We start from the raw sequence: 15,283 nt of genomic DNA, 5'->3' as shown, positions 1-15,283 counted from the left end.
TTTTTTCGGATAATTGCCTTGTTGTTATTGTACATTGTTTGTTTTTCTATTTCATTTTGCTTATATTTGGATTCGTAAATGTACACCTTTTTTTCCTCCTGAAATAACTTTAGCACGCATCCATGCATGCAAGTTTGGCTAAGCATGAATATTGCAATTGAAATGCACACTTTTTTTTAAAAAGGACAATCCCATCTAATTTTTTCCTGCTTACGTATTCATCTTCATAAAAGTTAAATTTTAAAGTCCAAACTCCATAACCTGATTATGTAATTAATATATTCTAACTAAAACAATTAATTCTTTCCAAATAAATTCAAACTAGGATCTGACACAATCGATGTATAAAATAGCATTGCTAGAATAAAAATGTTATTAATTTATTTTTAACATGAATTGATAGAATTGATCAGAATAGAAAATTTGGATTTACATTAATTCATTACAGCGTTTGAATTTCCAAAATACGTCGTATGAACTCCTAACAAACTGAATCCAACATATTACCACCCCTGGTCATTATCCCCTCAAAACGGAAAGGAAAGCCCCCATTGCACGTGCGCCGCACGTCACCGGAGATCTATATCCTAGCGGCCATAACAAAATGAGGTGGCAGCGGTCAAATAAACACAATTATAATCCAATTTTAAGGTAACTTCTGACACAACGAAAAATTAAGGGAAAATTGCTTCAATACCCCAAATTCCAACTTTTAATGTGCCCCAGCCCCTCATATTTCTTTAATGTACTGCAGCCCATTCTTTTTGAAAAAATTGTGTCCATGCCCCTCCATCATGATTCCAGCTCATGTTAGCGGATTATTAGACATGCCAGCTCATGATTAGACATGCCAGCTGGCTTAAATTCTAAATTTACCCTCATCTTTCTCATGCTAGCGGATGTTAACTCTTACAGTTAACATGTTAACTTTAACAGTTAACATGTTAACTGTTACAATTAACATGTTAATCATGACCGTCGCCGCGGGGAGGGAGGTGGGGGAGGCGGTAGAGGAGGACTGAAGGAGGAGGAAGGTAAAATCGAGATTTTAGATAGAGTTTGCATTGGAACTTGGGGAGAGGGGTCTGGGCACAATTTTTTCAAAAAAATGAGCCTATAGCACATTGTTGAAAGTTAGGAGGTCTAGGACACATTGAAAATTAAAATTTGGGGGTTTGAAGCTATTTTCCGTAAAATTAACGAGGGGTTTTTCGAAATCTCAAAGGCGAAAAAAGACAACTTTCTCATTTTTACGATATCACCTCCCTCTTTCTCCCATCGCGATCCGCGAGTTCTTCTCTCGTATCATTATCTCTCTCCCACCTCCATCTTTAGATCGGATCCATTAAGCATCCGATCCATTTACCGCCTCTCTCTCTCTGAGCTCAAAACCCTAGCGATCTGGCTCCGATCTGAACGATTTGGATCTCTGAAGTAAGTTCTCGATTCATTGTGAAATTTCGATTACTATAGAGTAGTTTCTATGGCCACAGATTTATTTTGATGCATTTCTATAATTTACGACTTGCTCTTATTTGCGATTATTTGCTGTATTTTTTTATAGAATTTTGTATTGATGAACATATGCTAACTTTGAACTGTCTGTTTTCTTTTTTGTTTTGTAGAAATATGTTCTGTCATTTGAATTTAATGTAGAGGAACTGATTGCTTTTAGATGCGAGTATAAGTTAATTTTAGTTTTCTTATTTGACGAACAACAAGCAAAAAATGTTAACAGTTTGTTAAAAGAATGAATATTCATGGATTGTGTCCTTTGTTTTCGAATTCCAATTCAAATCGAACCCTCATCAGGCCCCATTTCGTTAGGTGGCGGTTTCGATCATTATTTACAAGCACCAGAACCCATTGCACTGATCGGCTGGGTGGGCCGCTCATTTGTTTGTTGTGGGCGTGTGTTCCGGGAGCACCTCACTTGTTTACCGTATAGTGCGCTTCAAGGTTTATTTTTGTTTTAGCGCCTTTTGCCTGTGCAGCTAAGTGTCTGCAGTATTAGAGATGTGGGATAGGGATATTTTCACTAAGCTGAATCTGTTGACTTCTGAGCTAAGTGTCTGCAGTATTAGAGATGTGGGATAGGGATATTTTCACTAAGCTGAATCTGTTGACTTCTGAACATACTCTTTTTTACTGTCCTTTTGTGGGATAGGGATATTTTCACTAAGCTGAATCTGTTGACTTCTGAACATACTCTTTTTTACTGTCCTTCCCGTCTCTTTGCATCAATGCGGGAATACCAGGAAAGATCAGATGGACAGAAGGAGCTGCTAAAGCAACTGCCAATTTCCTGTTGATTCGCAGGACGGACAGAGATATTATTACATTACTGTGACAATCCTAACCCAGGAAAAGAGCTTTTTATTTGAATTGATTTGAATGCACTTAATCAAATCAACTAAATATTGACTCTAGATATTCCCTTATTCACTTTGATTGATTAGATTCCACTCCTAGTATTTTGGTCTTGTGGGTTTTTCGACATTTCTTCCTGTTTGTCAATACTAATACTTTCAGCATTTACAATGTGTAATCGTGCCTCTGATCCTTGCTCGTGCTGCGTACTGCAGGTCAATTCTCCATCCATGTATTGTATTAACTTAATAGTTATATTACCTCATCATTATTTTTTATGTTATCGTTTTAATAGGAACAATAATTAGACTTGGTGTTAGTTTTGCTTTATTTGATGCCCGTAGATGCAGACTTATAGTTTATTGTATTTACTTACTTTATCTATTTTCAGTTCTCCATTGAAATTTTGGTAATGTCCTTTTTATTTTGCAGTTACTTATTCGTTAAATACCTGATCATGGATATTGGGGAAATTGAGAGCACAGATGAGGAAATGCCTGCACATACAGGACGACAGTATAGTCCGGTGACATTGCATGATCGACCAGTTATCGAAATGTCCTCACTGGAGGCTGGAACTTCTTCAGAAACTTCACTGAAGTATATCCAAAGATCCTTTAATTTTGATTTTGATCACTAAATCTAACTATATATTCCTCAACCGTCCATCGCTATGCCCCCAATAGAAAAAAAAGAAAAAGAAAAAAGAAAAAGAAATAGGAAAATCATTGAAATGTTCTATTTGATTTATTTATGTATAGGTTGTCTGCCTAGTAGAAGCAACTTATATTGTTTCCTTCCTTTAGTTTTTAGTGATTCATTGTGTTGTTACTCGTATAGAAAAACCGCTTTAATGCATTGTTTATATAAATGCCTCATTCTGTTATTCATTTTTTTAAAGACCTGAATTATGGTATTAAAGAAGGTTTTAAAGGGAAAATAGGTTGAGCGAGTAAGATAATGGATAGCCACAAAATTTAGCCAAGCAGGACATATAGGCATACTTCGGTTGATGAAAAATAAAAGTTCATGATATTAAAAATGAAAATCCTAGACGAAACACATTAACTGAGTGAAGGTATGCCTAATACAAAAGTACTTACCATGCTTATTACGTATCTAGCCTTACATATTTATATAGCCACTCCTTATTTGTGTCTTCGAACATATCATCAAAGTCAAAATCTTTACTATATCCATTATTTTCTGATTCTATAAGGTATTTCCAATTTGTTGCTGACTAAATACTATGTGCAATTTTATGACTGTGTAGGAATGTTAAAGTGAGGTCTAATCTAGAAAGTACTGCCAATGGAATGGAGTCTCATACTCGTGGTGGACCTGGTGGATCTCAAACAGAATCAAAATTGGAGTTGTTTGGTTTTGATTCACTTGTCAATATATTGGGCCTTAAAAGGTACACAAAGAAAAATTGATATTTTTCATGAGCATTTAATTTGCCATGTGTGGTTCGTTTGCATTGGATTAATGCATATATTTGTTGGTTGAGCTATCAACCAAAAGAGGATTTCATTTGCTTCAGTATTTTAATTAACAAAATACTTACAGTATGACAGGGGAACAAATTCCAGCACCTTCTAGTCCCAGAGAAGGCGAGGATGTATCTATAACTCTTGGGCGCCCCAAGGTATATTACCTCACTGCTGAGCTTTCACTTCTTAACATTTTGCTATTAGCTGTATTTTATATCAGCAGCTGTGTCACCCATGCTATCATGCAAATCCCATACAGACCGTGCAATCTTTTCTTGCAAGTGCTCTGATGTGTATATTTTCTGATGTTTATGTTGGGCCTTTGATCGGGTGATAAGGTGTTTATGGTCAAAGATTGTTAACAGCAAAGCAATAACTACAATTATGTCCAGAATATAGCGGAGTGTCTGAGGTTGGTTCTTAGGATGTTTGCTTTCTTGTTAAGCCCTTGGGTGTAATGGACTCTGATTGGAGGGCTTCCGTGTGGCTATGTTGTGGCTTTGTTGGAGGGTACATAGATGGGGATTGACGGACGTTTATAAGGATATTAGACTAGTTAATGGACAATTGCAGACATTATTTTAAAAAAGGAGAAGAATTATGCTTGATGGTCCCCTATGCTTGGGTGTTTACTATCAGTCCCCAGTCATCTGTTATAGGGATGAAGGAATGGAGCGGTTTGTACCTTAGCTGAAGATGCTGTCTTGACATGTATGAAGACTTCTTACTTGAAACCCATGTTCCTGGTCAAGTTACTAATGTTGAGATGCCAAAAGTACAATAGTTCAATTGGCTAGGAAAAACTAGTTGTACATGGATGGTCAACATTTTCATTTGACTGTTGAGTCCTGAATTGTTTGTATTGGGCTGTGTCATGTACTTAATTTTGTTGGAAATGGCATATTAATAGGACTAACACATATGGTGGTGATGTTAATTGCGAGATATGATCATGAACATTTAAGCTTCATAGTAGTTCCATTGTTGAAATCTCCAATTCGTTTACTAGAATACACATCTGATTGTAGTTCTCTTCATTATATGACTCTGAATAATACCTTAAACTATGACCTTAATTTTAATGAGTGCTGAACTTTGATATTGATTCTCTTGACTGTTAAAAGATGCCTCTGGGATGTGTTGGTGATATTGTGACTTTGTTTGTCCTTTGCAGGTTGGAAAATTATTTTCTGTATTACTTTCTTTTTTTCTTTGACTGCATGTCTATTGTTTCCTTTTTTAGCATAGATGCTGGTTGCTTACAGTATCTAAGAGTTTGGGTTTGGTTTTCAGGAAACTGGTCCAAAGATGGGGACTATGATGGGTGTGTTTGTACCATGCTTGCAGAATATTTTGGGTATTATCTACTATATCCGTTTTTCTTGGTAATTTTCATCTTTCTATTAATGTGATTTCATTGAAATGTTTAGTACTAGCATTCAAACATAGATTCATATATATGGTTATTCTTTAGTTATGCAAAATAATTGTTTTGTACTGTAGCAGCAAGATATTAAACCCTCGCACCCCCTCCCCCCAAAAAAGAAAAAGAAAAATTTGTTCTACCTTTGATCATCTTTGTCGTTTGTTCTTGGCAATATAATCATCATTAGCAATATTGCAGTTTAAGCTGAATCTTATATGCAATAGATAGCCTCTGAACTATAGGAGGTACTGTTATGGTGCTATATATTTTGATTTCATCTACGTGGAATCTTTTGTTGCTGAACTTTTGACATGCACTGTCACACTTTCAAATGACTTGATTAATCTTGTATTACAAAGATCATGCGAGCTAGCCAAAAACTCACTTTAACTGATTATTATCATACATCATTTATTATCATCTTAATGTCCATAATTGTGACAAAAATTCCTTGAACGTATTGGTTGGTTTGGCAAACAGACAAATCTTAGAAACTTGTAACTATGTTATGAAATTTGAATCTGAAATACTGGAGAAAACTACATAGGGAAGATGGGTTTGCGATGAATGCCAATATTTTTGAAACCAATATCGCTTGGTTAACCCACTTGAAAGAAACCAAGAACTAATGCATGTGCGAAGTCAGCAAAACTTTCATCTAAACACTATTTTCCCCAAAAGAAAGTGATGAATACACATATAAGCTTCATTGGAAAGGACAAGCAAAAACATGTGTATTTTTAGCCCAGTTTTTATTATTTATAAAGTTTAAGCACATTTACATTGTTTTATTTTTTGGAAAAGTATTTTTACTTAGACTTTATGAAATTTATATTCTTTGATAAAATTTAAATGCAGCTGTGAGATATTTGGTACTTTGTTGCTAAACTATTTCAATAAATCCAAACGACAAGAATAATCCGCATTCAACAGAAAGTTATTTATATATGTTATATATTATGTTTACATGCATGCTTGTACATACATATGCATATGACAGGCCCATGCACATGCACACATGAACATTCAAATCAGGTGATGACATAGAAAATTAACACATAGATATCCTTGTTTTACATTCCTTTTCCGGAGCTGAATATTTATACAATATTTATTAAGTATATAACCTTCTCATGTTTCCATTATCTGTTCATACAGTCTGAACTTAACAATATTATTTCCTGTTCCCATGTTTTCCTTATCACATTTGTCAAAGTATTGTCCATCACAAGGATAATGTAGGTTTAAAAGTTAGGGTACATAGCACGTGTAACCCATATAGTTTACCCATAATTGAACTTGCATAAACTTTACTATTAGCAAACAACATCGCTGGAGAACTAATGTTGTTAAAATTTTAATATTAACTTCCAGAAATGCCCTTTCGATTACTCATAGAGGTTTGCAACTTTCTCATCTCTTTCTCTCCCAATCATCTCTCTCTCCCTCCTCCTCTATCCACTTTCCCACCTCTCTCTCTCTCTCTCTAGTTTGCCTCTCTTTTGCTCTCTATTCGCTCCTTTCTAATTCTATCTTGCACTTTTATCTCTCACCACTCTTTTTTTTCCTCCACCATTCCTCCTCCTCCTCCTCCTCCTCCCCCGCCCCCTCTCTACACACACACACACATACATATACATATATGTATGCACCTTATGTTTCATCTAATGACTAACTCTGGTGCCAGCTTATCTTTCTCTAGGTATTCTTTCTTTCCAATCTCTCCTCATCTTATCTTTCTCCTCTTTTCCGCTTCTCTCCTCATCTTCTATCTCCTCTATCCTTTCATTCCCTGATCCCTCTCTCTCTTGCCATTTCCCCCGTACTCTCTTCCTTTTCTCTCACTTCTCTCTCTCTGAGTCAGCGATGGAGGCATGGCGACAATAATAAAAAATTGGGGGTATGAATGAATATGTTACATATGTACTTTATACTCGACACATGCTGGACATTGACTTACCGGATCGAACACCGACACTCCTTGAATAAGCATATGTTTATTCAAATGTGTCCTCAGTTATGTAATACATGCTTTTATTTAAAACACCCATCATACACTTCTTGGATGTTTGTCCTACACTTTACGTTCACTTCTCGAAACTCGCTGGCTGAGTTTGTGTCAATCCTTACCCAATTTAGAGCTATGATCGTTTAAGTATCTTGTTCAAAAAGAAGTTGTTTTGCAATTGATAATCTACATAATAAAAGGAACATAAAAATCACACAAGAATTTTAATTGTCATAACATGTGAATGAAAAAATATTATCGATCTTAAGTAAATTATTAATTTCAATATAATGTATATAGCCACATCCCCACACCCTATCTTTTACAAATTTGTCGTGTCTTGTACCCGCACCTGTACCAATAACCCTACCGGTGTCCATGGCTCCATGCAACATACTAGAGTAAGCTACATGAACGCTTTGTATAGATTTCCCAAAACTTAGTAATCTTATGAGTTTTTTGTTTTTCTTTTCGCTGAACTTGTGAGGAATTTGTTGGGAGCAGAAGTACATGTCCATGGCATGTCTGGGGAATGTGTATTATGATCTTAACCGCTGTGGTAAAAATATACTATGTTTTGGTAGGGTTACTAGATCATTGGTGTATTCAACTTTGGTGGCAACATTTCTGTTCCTAAACCATTTTCTTGACGCCCATGTGGCTATACATTTTCTGTTGTAACTGGAATTTTTATGCCCATTTTTGGTCATAATGTTCTATATGATCCACTTTTCTTAAACGGGGACATTGCTGTTACTGGACTTTTTTTTGTAGGATTGTGGGTATGGCTGGCATTGGCGATTCACTCATGCTGGTTGCTTTTTGTGGCTCTTGCACATTTTTGACAGCAATATCTTTAAGTGCAATTGCAACTAATGGAGCGATGAAGGTATTGTACTCAAAGTGACTCTGGTGCTTAGGGTTATCATTTTCCTCTGATTTTTCTTAATGATATGTGATGTAGACCAATTAAATAATCTATATGCAAGCTTTGAGCTGATGCCTTGTAATGATTACAAACATTGTGCTTGTTCTTTTACAATGGTTGATATTCAGGAGCTGACAGTTGATAATGGAAGTATCAGCATTTAACCGACCAACAAGAAAAATTCAGGATAAAAAGTTGGTAAAAAATAGATTGTGTACTTAACCTTTATCCCCGAACCCTTTGGTCTAGAAACTCTCCTGCCTGAAAAGAATCTCCAAAAGTAATGTGTTTTTAAACAGAAGTTAGTAAAACTAGTATTGGTAATCGTTTACCATCAACTTTGGGAAATGTTTTTAAACTGCTTAGTGATTTTTTTCGAGTATGCAACTGCTTGTATTAAATGTTTGTATTTTCTATCCTAGGACACCATTAGTTTTTCTATCGGGAATCACCATCATCTGTCAGCAATAGGTAAGCCTAGGAGACAAATGGAATCACAACACCTGTTCGCTCCTAATGTTTTTTCAGAGCACATCTTGTCAGTAGTTTATTTAAAAGCGGTACAAGAAAATTATAATTTTTCTGGTCTGTTATATCAAAACGTACTAGTGGTTATCCTAATAAAAGAGAGTCATTTCATGTTAAAATAAACTTAAGAGACAAATGAATAATCTTTCAGAAAACTATCTTGTTAGTAGTTTACTTAAAATTCATCTATATTTTCTTATTTGGTGTCTGTTATGTCAAATTGAACCTATTCTGCTAGTAAACGAGCCTCATTTCAGTTTTTAGTAGAGTTTTTACCACATTAGTCCCTTAAATATTTAATCCTTTGAAATTAGTCCTTAATCATTGAAATTGCTACTAGCTCCCGTAATTCTTTTGTTATTTTAAAATTAGTCCCTCAAATCATTGAACTTGCTGTTAGGTCCCCCAATTGTCCTAAGTTGTTTCAAATTAATCCCTCTAAGAGCTACTTCTACTCTAGATCGGAGAGACTAATTTCAAAGTAACTTAAGACTTTGAGGACTTAACAGCAATTTCAATGATTCAAGGGACTATTTCAAAGTAACTTAAGAATTGGCGGACCTACTAGCCATTTCATTGATGTAAAGGAGTGATTTCGAAATATGAAAGATTTAAGGGACTAATACCGGAAAATCCCTTTTTTCATTTGAAGAGCTGAGTTTTTTATTTGAATTCCATTAGTTACTGATTTTCATCTGTCAAGAGTAGCTCTTTTGCATGTAGATAGATCAGTTAGCAGGATTATTGGCTACTAACCTTTTGCGCCTGATGTTTTCTGTACTGAACTTAAAGGGTGGTGGTCCTTATTATCTCATTGGTCGAGCCCTTGGTCCGGAAGTTGGTGTTAGCATTGGATTGTGCTTCTTCCTTGGGAACGCTGTTGCTGGAGCTATGTAAGTTTCTAAAATGTTGATTATGATCTATGCCTCATTTTCATTCTCCTATGAATTCAGATCACGAAGTTTAAGTTCTATCTTTTATGTACGTTTTAACACTGTTAGGAAAATTTTACTCGTGCATAGCTAGAAAGGACTTAATCATGTAAGGACCTCTAAGAAAAAACCAGGGTAAAAACTGATTGGGTGCGACTGATTGCCTGCATAAGGAATACTATTTTTTTGTAGCGCTAAATATTTTGTCCAGAATTAGACAGCTTTGCTTGATATTTGGTCCCAACATTTAGTTGGGTGACTCATATCTGAGCAATTCACTGCTATGTTTGTGTCCGAATTAAGTTGGCAACATTCTTAATCGTCTATGACAATGCCACAATGAATGAGCAGTCATGTTATGCCTTTTCAGGTATGTCCTGGGAGCGATAGAAACCTTTTTAGATGCTGTACCAAATGCTGGATTCTTTAAAGGTAATCTATTTTCATAACTAGAGCAAGTTTCAAGCTTCTTGTGTATATTGCATAGTGATATAGTCTCCACTTTATTCCTTGTATCTAATTACCAAACTACTTTTCTGAAGGAACTTGACCAGTTTCCTTTTATTTGCGTAAGCTACCTTTTTTGGTCTCATTTCCTGCAGTGAATTTTGTCTTGATCTGGATACCTCTTTGATTTTGTTTAGACAATGGATCAGGATCTACTAGGATTTTATACTGTATATTTCGATGTTACAAGTTGAATCATGTGTCATACTATCCCGTCAAACTTTATCATTCTCATGAAAACTTCAATTCATTTCAAATGAATATAAAATGCCCTTTATTATTTGACGCATACTAATTTAAACTTCTGAAAGTTGAAATTATTGTCATGGCTGTATGACATTGCAGAAAGCGTCACTATTGTCAGCAATGCCACAATGAATGGCACAACTGCAACAACTGTGTCAACTCCAAGCTTACACGATCTGCAAATTTACGGGGTTATTGTGACCATCCTTCTCTGTTTCATTGTATTTGGAGGTGTGAAAATGATCAATAAAGTTGCACCAGCGTTCTTAATTCCCGTGCTGTTTTCTCTGTTCTGCATATTCATTGGGGTTTTTGTAGCTCCAAGAAGTAATGCTTCCAGTGAGTATATCTGAGAAATCCTTGCCCTCTCTCTCTCTCTCTCTCTCTCTCAATTTTTTCAACATTGTTCTCTTGAGCTATTTCTTGTCAGTCCCTCCTTTACTAGCTTCTTGCTTTTGCATTACTTTACTGTAATTCTTCGGCACAGGTGGAGTTACAGGATTGAAATTGGGCACATTCAGAGACAACTGGGGCTCAGGTTATCAGCGGACTACAAATGCTGGGGTACCTGATCTTATGGGACCAATTAATTGGAGTTTCAAGTAAACCCCTTATTGCTTTTTTCTATATTAAAAGTTTTTTTTTTATTATTTGACGTGATGTGAAAGGTCAACCCATTTCCTCCAACCATCCTTTCTTTCCGTCTCTTTCGACCCCCTCATTGTGAATTTCTTAGTTTCATTGTATAAGAGATCTGACCTCATCAAATTTAATTAAACATCAATATTGATTTTAGAAGCCAATAATTAAGTTGAGGGTTCAGCAATGGGTTTATAGGTAATTCAGACCTAGGGTTTCATAATTAAAAAAGACAAACAGGAGGATGAACAAGAGTCAAAGGACAATTATGTCAGCCTTCAAAAGTATTAGCAGCAAGATGACAAAGATTTTTGAAATAACTAACAGTTAGTATTAAGAGAGTGAGGCTTATGGCCTTGGCCTGTTTGGTTCGTTTCATGGAAACCATTTTTTGGTGGTTTCAAGGGAAAAAAATCAAGACATTACATGCGGGGCCCACTTTTCCATCATTTTAGCCCATTTCCTCTCAAAACAACCAGAAATAGGTTTTCAGTTTTTGTGGGACCCGCTGCATTATGAGCACCTCTCAGTGTGGGTTCCGTATACACTCTCTCCCCTTTTTCTTTGTTCCAACCAAACAAATGAAAAAAGGTGTCCGACTCTGTTTCCTGAGCTGGCTGTGAACCAAACAGCCCCTATATGAAATAACCTAAATGATAAGGGAATATATTAATCCATCCCCTCCATATGAGATGTTGTGTCGGCCTGATTGTTTCCTAATATTTTATTGGATCATCACTAGTTAAAATGCAACTTGACATTGGTAGCAATTGTGTGGTGTATGAATCATTTTTTCATGCATTGTAACTGAGTTGTTCATTTGCACAGTGATTTGGTAGGTCTCTTCTTTCCAGCTGTAACCGGAATTATGGCGGGTTCAAATAGATCTGCATCGTTGAAGGACACACAGCGTTCTATACCAGTGGGAACACTCGCTGCAACCCTGACAACCTCTTGTTTATATATTATATCAGTATTGCTATTTGGAGCTATGGCTACTAGAGAAGAGCTATTGGCTAACAGGTATTTGCATTTTTTTTCATGTGGAATATGTTATTTGAGTTTCTTTCTAATTTGTACAATTATGTGCTTGACATTTAGCAAATATAATCTTGTTACTTGTGTTTTGTAAATACTATCTGCACTTCAGCTGGTGCTTTTGTGGCTTTTGCTTATGCGTTCAGTTATTCTTCTGTTAAAATGTTTCTCAACTTAAATAGCATAATTAGGCCTGGCCGCCTGGGGCCTTAGCAAAAGCCATTATTAGAAATTTGGTTTTATTGTTTAGACATCCGTCATCTTGAATAGTTGAGGTTTCCTTACTTGATCTGAATTATAAGCTTTTAAATAAAAATGGCAGAGCCGGCATTGTGACACTTGTTAGGTTATAATCATGTAATTGCAGCAGAAACGAGAAGGATTGGGTGCATAAATGATAAATTGGAATGATTCAGTTGCAGGTGCGGGGATGATGCGTATATAGAATTCTTTAAGAGTCTGCTAGACTGTCCTTTATCCATTGTGTGCAATAATCCATACGTGATAACTTTTTTTTTCAGAAATGTGTATTATTTATGTAGGTAACGATAGAATATCAGTAGAAATTTTGTGGAAGCCCGATGTGGGCTTTGATTCCAATTGATTTCTTGGCTTATCTGTGCCTGAGTTGAATAGACTTCACAGCTGAGAATCTGATCATCTTACATTTTTGTCTAGACTTCTAATCTAGGGAATTTGGATAGTTGCTCGATTGGTTGTACAAGTTTGACAATGTCTCTGCTGCATGAAAATTCGAAGTCATGATGGTATATCTATAGGGTTAAAGTGAAGAAAAGTAAGACCTGAATTGTCAATATCCACTTCATTTAATCCTATTGGTCGTGAGCAGCAGTGTATGTCAGACACTTTTTTACATTTTCTACACCGTCTTGCCTTGGCCTTCATGCTAAATTGTGAATCCTTCAGCAGAAAGATGACTTGCTTTTAACAGTGTAAATTGTTTAGACTAAGATTTGTCATTAGCCTTAGCACAGCTATATGTCTTCGTATTGTTGATGGCGGTCGAGTCATAGAAAATAGGCATTTTTGATGCATTTATAAAGCACATACATTTATTTAATTATGACTGCGTGATGTATTTGGTAGTTGTTTCATGTATGAAATATAACTACTTTGTTATATGTTTTCATGCATAGGAAATTTACTATCATCACGGTGATTAAACCATACAGCAAATCATGCACACTGGCTATCACAATTTTCATGTCCTAAAATCTGTGGTTGAAACTTCATCAATTTGAGAAAATTCCACCTGTGAATGAAGTGATTGTTTGAATAGTCTTTTTAAAAAATCAATTGAACCTCCTGATCGATGGACTAATCCCTTCATAACAAAAATATAGTACAAGATGCACTAGTATGCTAAATATTTACTAACAGACTGCACCTGTAGATCATCTTCATATAGTTGAAAGCACTTTAAAGCAGATATGTATGGTGCAACAGACATCAGATTTTTGGCATCGTTAGGAATTAATGGAAAGAGAAAACATCCCAGGATAATAAAAAGTTCATTGCTTAGATATGTTAATTTGTCAAACCTGCTGACATCTTAAGTTCGTATTCAGGCTCCTTACTGCGGAAGTGGCTTGGCCTGTTCCAGCAGTCATTTATGTTGGGATCATTCTCTCTACTTTAGGTGCAGCACTTCAGAGTTTGACGGGTGCTCCACGCTTGCTGGCAGCAATAGCAAATGATGACATTCTTCCTGTTCTTAAATATTTTAGAGTCTCTGAAGGGGGTGAGCCTCATCTGGCCACTTTATTTACAGCCTTCATCTGTATTTGTTGTGTCATTATCGGGAATCTGGATCTAATCACACCAACTATAACTATGTTCTTCCTTCTATGCTATGCTGGTGTGAACTTATCTTGTTTCCTCCTTGACCTCCTGGATGCTCCTAGTTGGCGTCCTCGCTGGAAGTTTCACCACTGGAGTCTTTCACTTATCGGAGCATTGTTATGCATTGGTTGGTTGTTTTCTTACCCATTCTACTTTCCAAAGTCTGGAATTTATATGCTTTGTTGAGACGCTCTTTATTTAATAACCCTCTTCGCATAAAAATTATGCAGCATCAAATAAAGTGCAATGACTGAATGTTCGAATATTATTTCAGCCATTAAAAACATTTTATCCCAGACACTTTGGATTTATTTGTTTTTTGGCATGTTGGTCATTTTGGAACTGAGGGAACTTTGTGGAAACATCTAATCTCATTGACATCAATGATTGACCCTTAGAAAATAATGACATTTTTTATACTTATTTTGGGTGTGCGTGCGTGCTTTAGTTGTGCTTGTTAGCACCAAGCTTAGCAGTTATCGCGTGAAGTCCAAATTCATTTTATTCAACTGTCAACCAATTGGTTAAATGAATTTCTTTTTCATTCTTAGAGATGCACATACTTGTATTTCTATCTAAAGTTATAGGCATGTTCCATCAGGTTTTGTTAAGATGGGAACAGAAACATCGTGATACGTAGAGTTTCCACATATTTCAGGTTTCTATTTAAACTGGGATCACTCAACATTACCAATGCTGCAGGATTTTTCTTATTTGTTTTTTTTTTTGGGTGGGGAGCTGACAACAATTCAGCAATTACTTCTCGAAAGTCTAAGGGCTTCATTGGACTTATAAGAGTCTACTTTGGGATATAACTTGGATAAAGGGTTCAAGGCGTTAATCAATGTGATCCATTGCGTTTCTGTCATTCTCTCTTAAAAAACTTTGCTGCTCATGTGTAAGAAAACATTTGGTATCAGTTTTGTTGCATATTGAATCTATTGATATTTTTGGTTTTGTAGTGATCATGTTCCTGATCTCATGGTCTTTCACTGTGATATCCCTGGCCCTTGCTAGCCTTATATACTACTATGTGAGCTTAAAAGGGAAGGCGGGAGATTGGGGTGATGGCTTTAAGAGTGCATACTTTCAGTTGGCACTACGGAGCCTTCGGTCATTGGGCGGTAAGTTAACGTTGTAAACTGCACGATAGCTAAAACCCTATCATATTTGCTCTTGCCAATTTCTAAATCATTTGAGATTGATACCTCTTTGATCATGTTATTTTTCATAAACTAACAAATTATACTAATATGTTAAATTTCTTCTGTAAATTAATTTTTGTTTGGCATGCTCATGAAGTAA

At 35.9% G+C, this 15,283-nt stretch overlaps 1 protein-coding gene across 1 annotated transcript in view; it reads left to right on the top strand.

Annotated features, from left to right (window-relative positions):
• LOC109848272 (cation-chloride cotransporter 1) overlaps positions 1,231–15,283 on the top strand; it is a 15,176-nt gene continuing 1,123 nt past the window's right edge. The window contains exons 1-13 of the mRNA XM_020417698.1: positions 1,231–1,434; positions 2,803–2,970; positions 3,644–3,787; positions 3,940–4,018; positions 5,157–5,248; positions 8,072–8,186; positions 9,546–9,646; positions 10,056–10,117; positions 10,538–10,777; positions 10,926–11,040; positions 11,906–12,100; positions 13,705–14,105; positions 14,941–15,102. Of these exons, the coding sequence (XP_020273287.1) occupies positions 2,828–2,970; positions 3,644–3,787; positions 3,940–4,018; positions 5,157–5,248; positions 8,072–8,186; positions 9,546–9,646; positions 10,056–10,117; positions 10,538–10,777; positions 10,926–11,040; positions 11,906–12,100; positions 13,705–14,105; positions 14,941–15,102 (1,849 nt within the window). The 5' untranslated portion in view covers positions 1,231–1,434; positions 2,803–2,827. The remainder of the gene's footprint in view (positions 1,435–2,802; positions 2,971–3,643; positions 3,788–3,939; positions 4,019–5,156; positions 5,249–8,071; positions 8,187–9,545; positions 9,647–10,055; positions 10,118–10,537; positions 10,778–10,925; positions 11,041–11,905; positions 12,101–13,704; positions 14,106–14,940; positions 15,103–15,283) is intronic.

The sequence above is a fragment of the Asparagus officinalis genome, chromosome 7 (assembly GCF_001876935.1).
Source record: "Asparagus officinalis chromosome 7, Aspof.V1, whole genome shotgun sequence".
In the NCBI taxonomy this organism is placed as follows: Eukaryota; Viridiplantae; Streptophyta; class Magnoliopsida; order Asparagales; family Asparagaceae; genus Asparagus; species Asparagus officinalis.
This window is presented reverse-complemented; position numbering and strand designations above follow the sequence as displayed.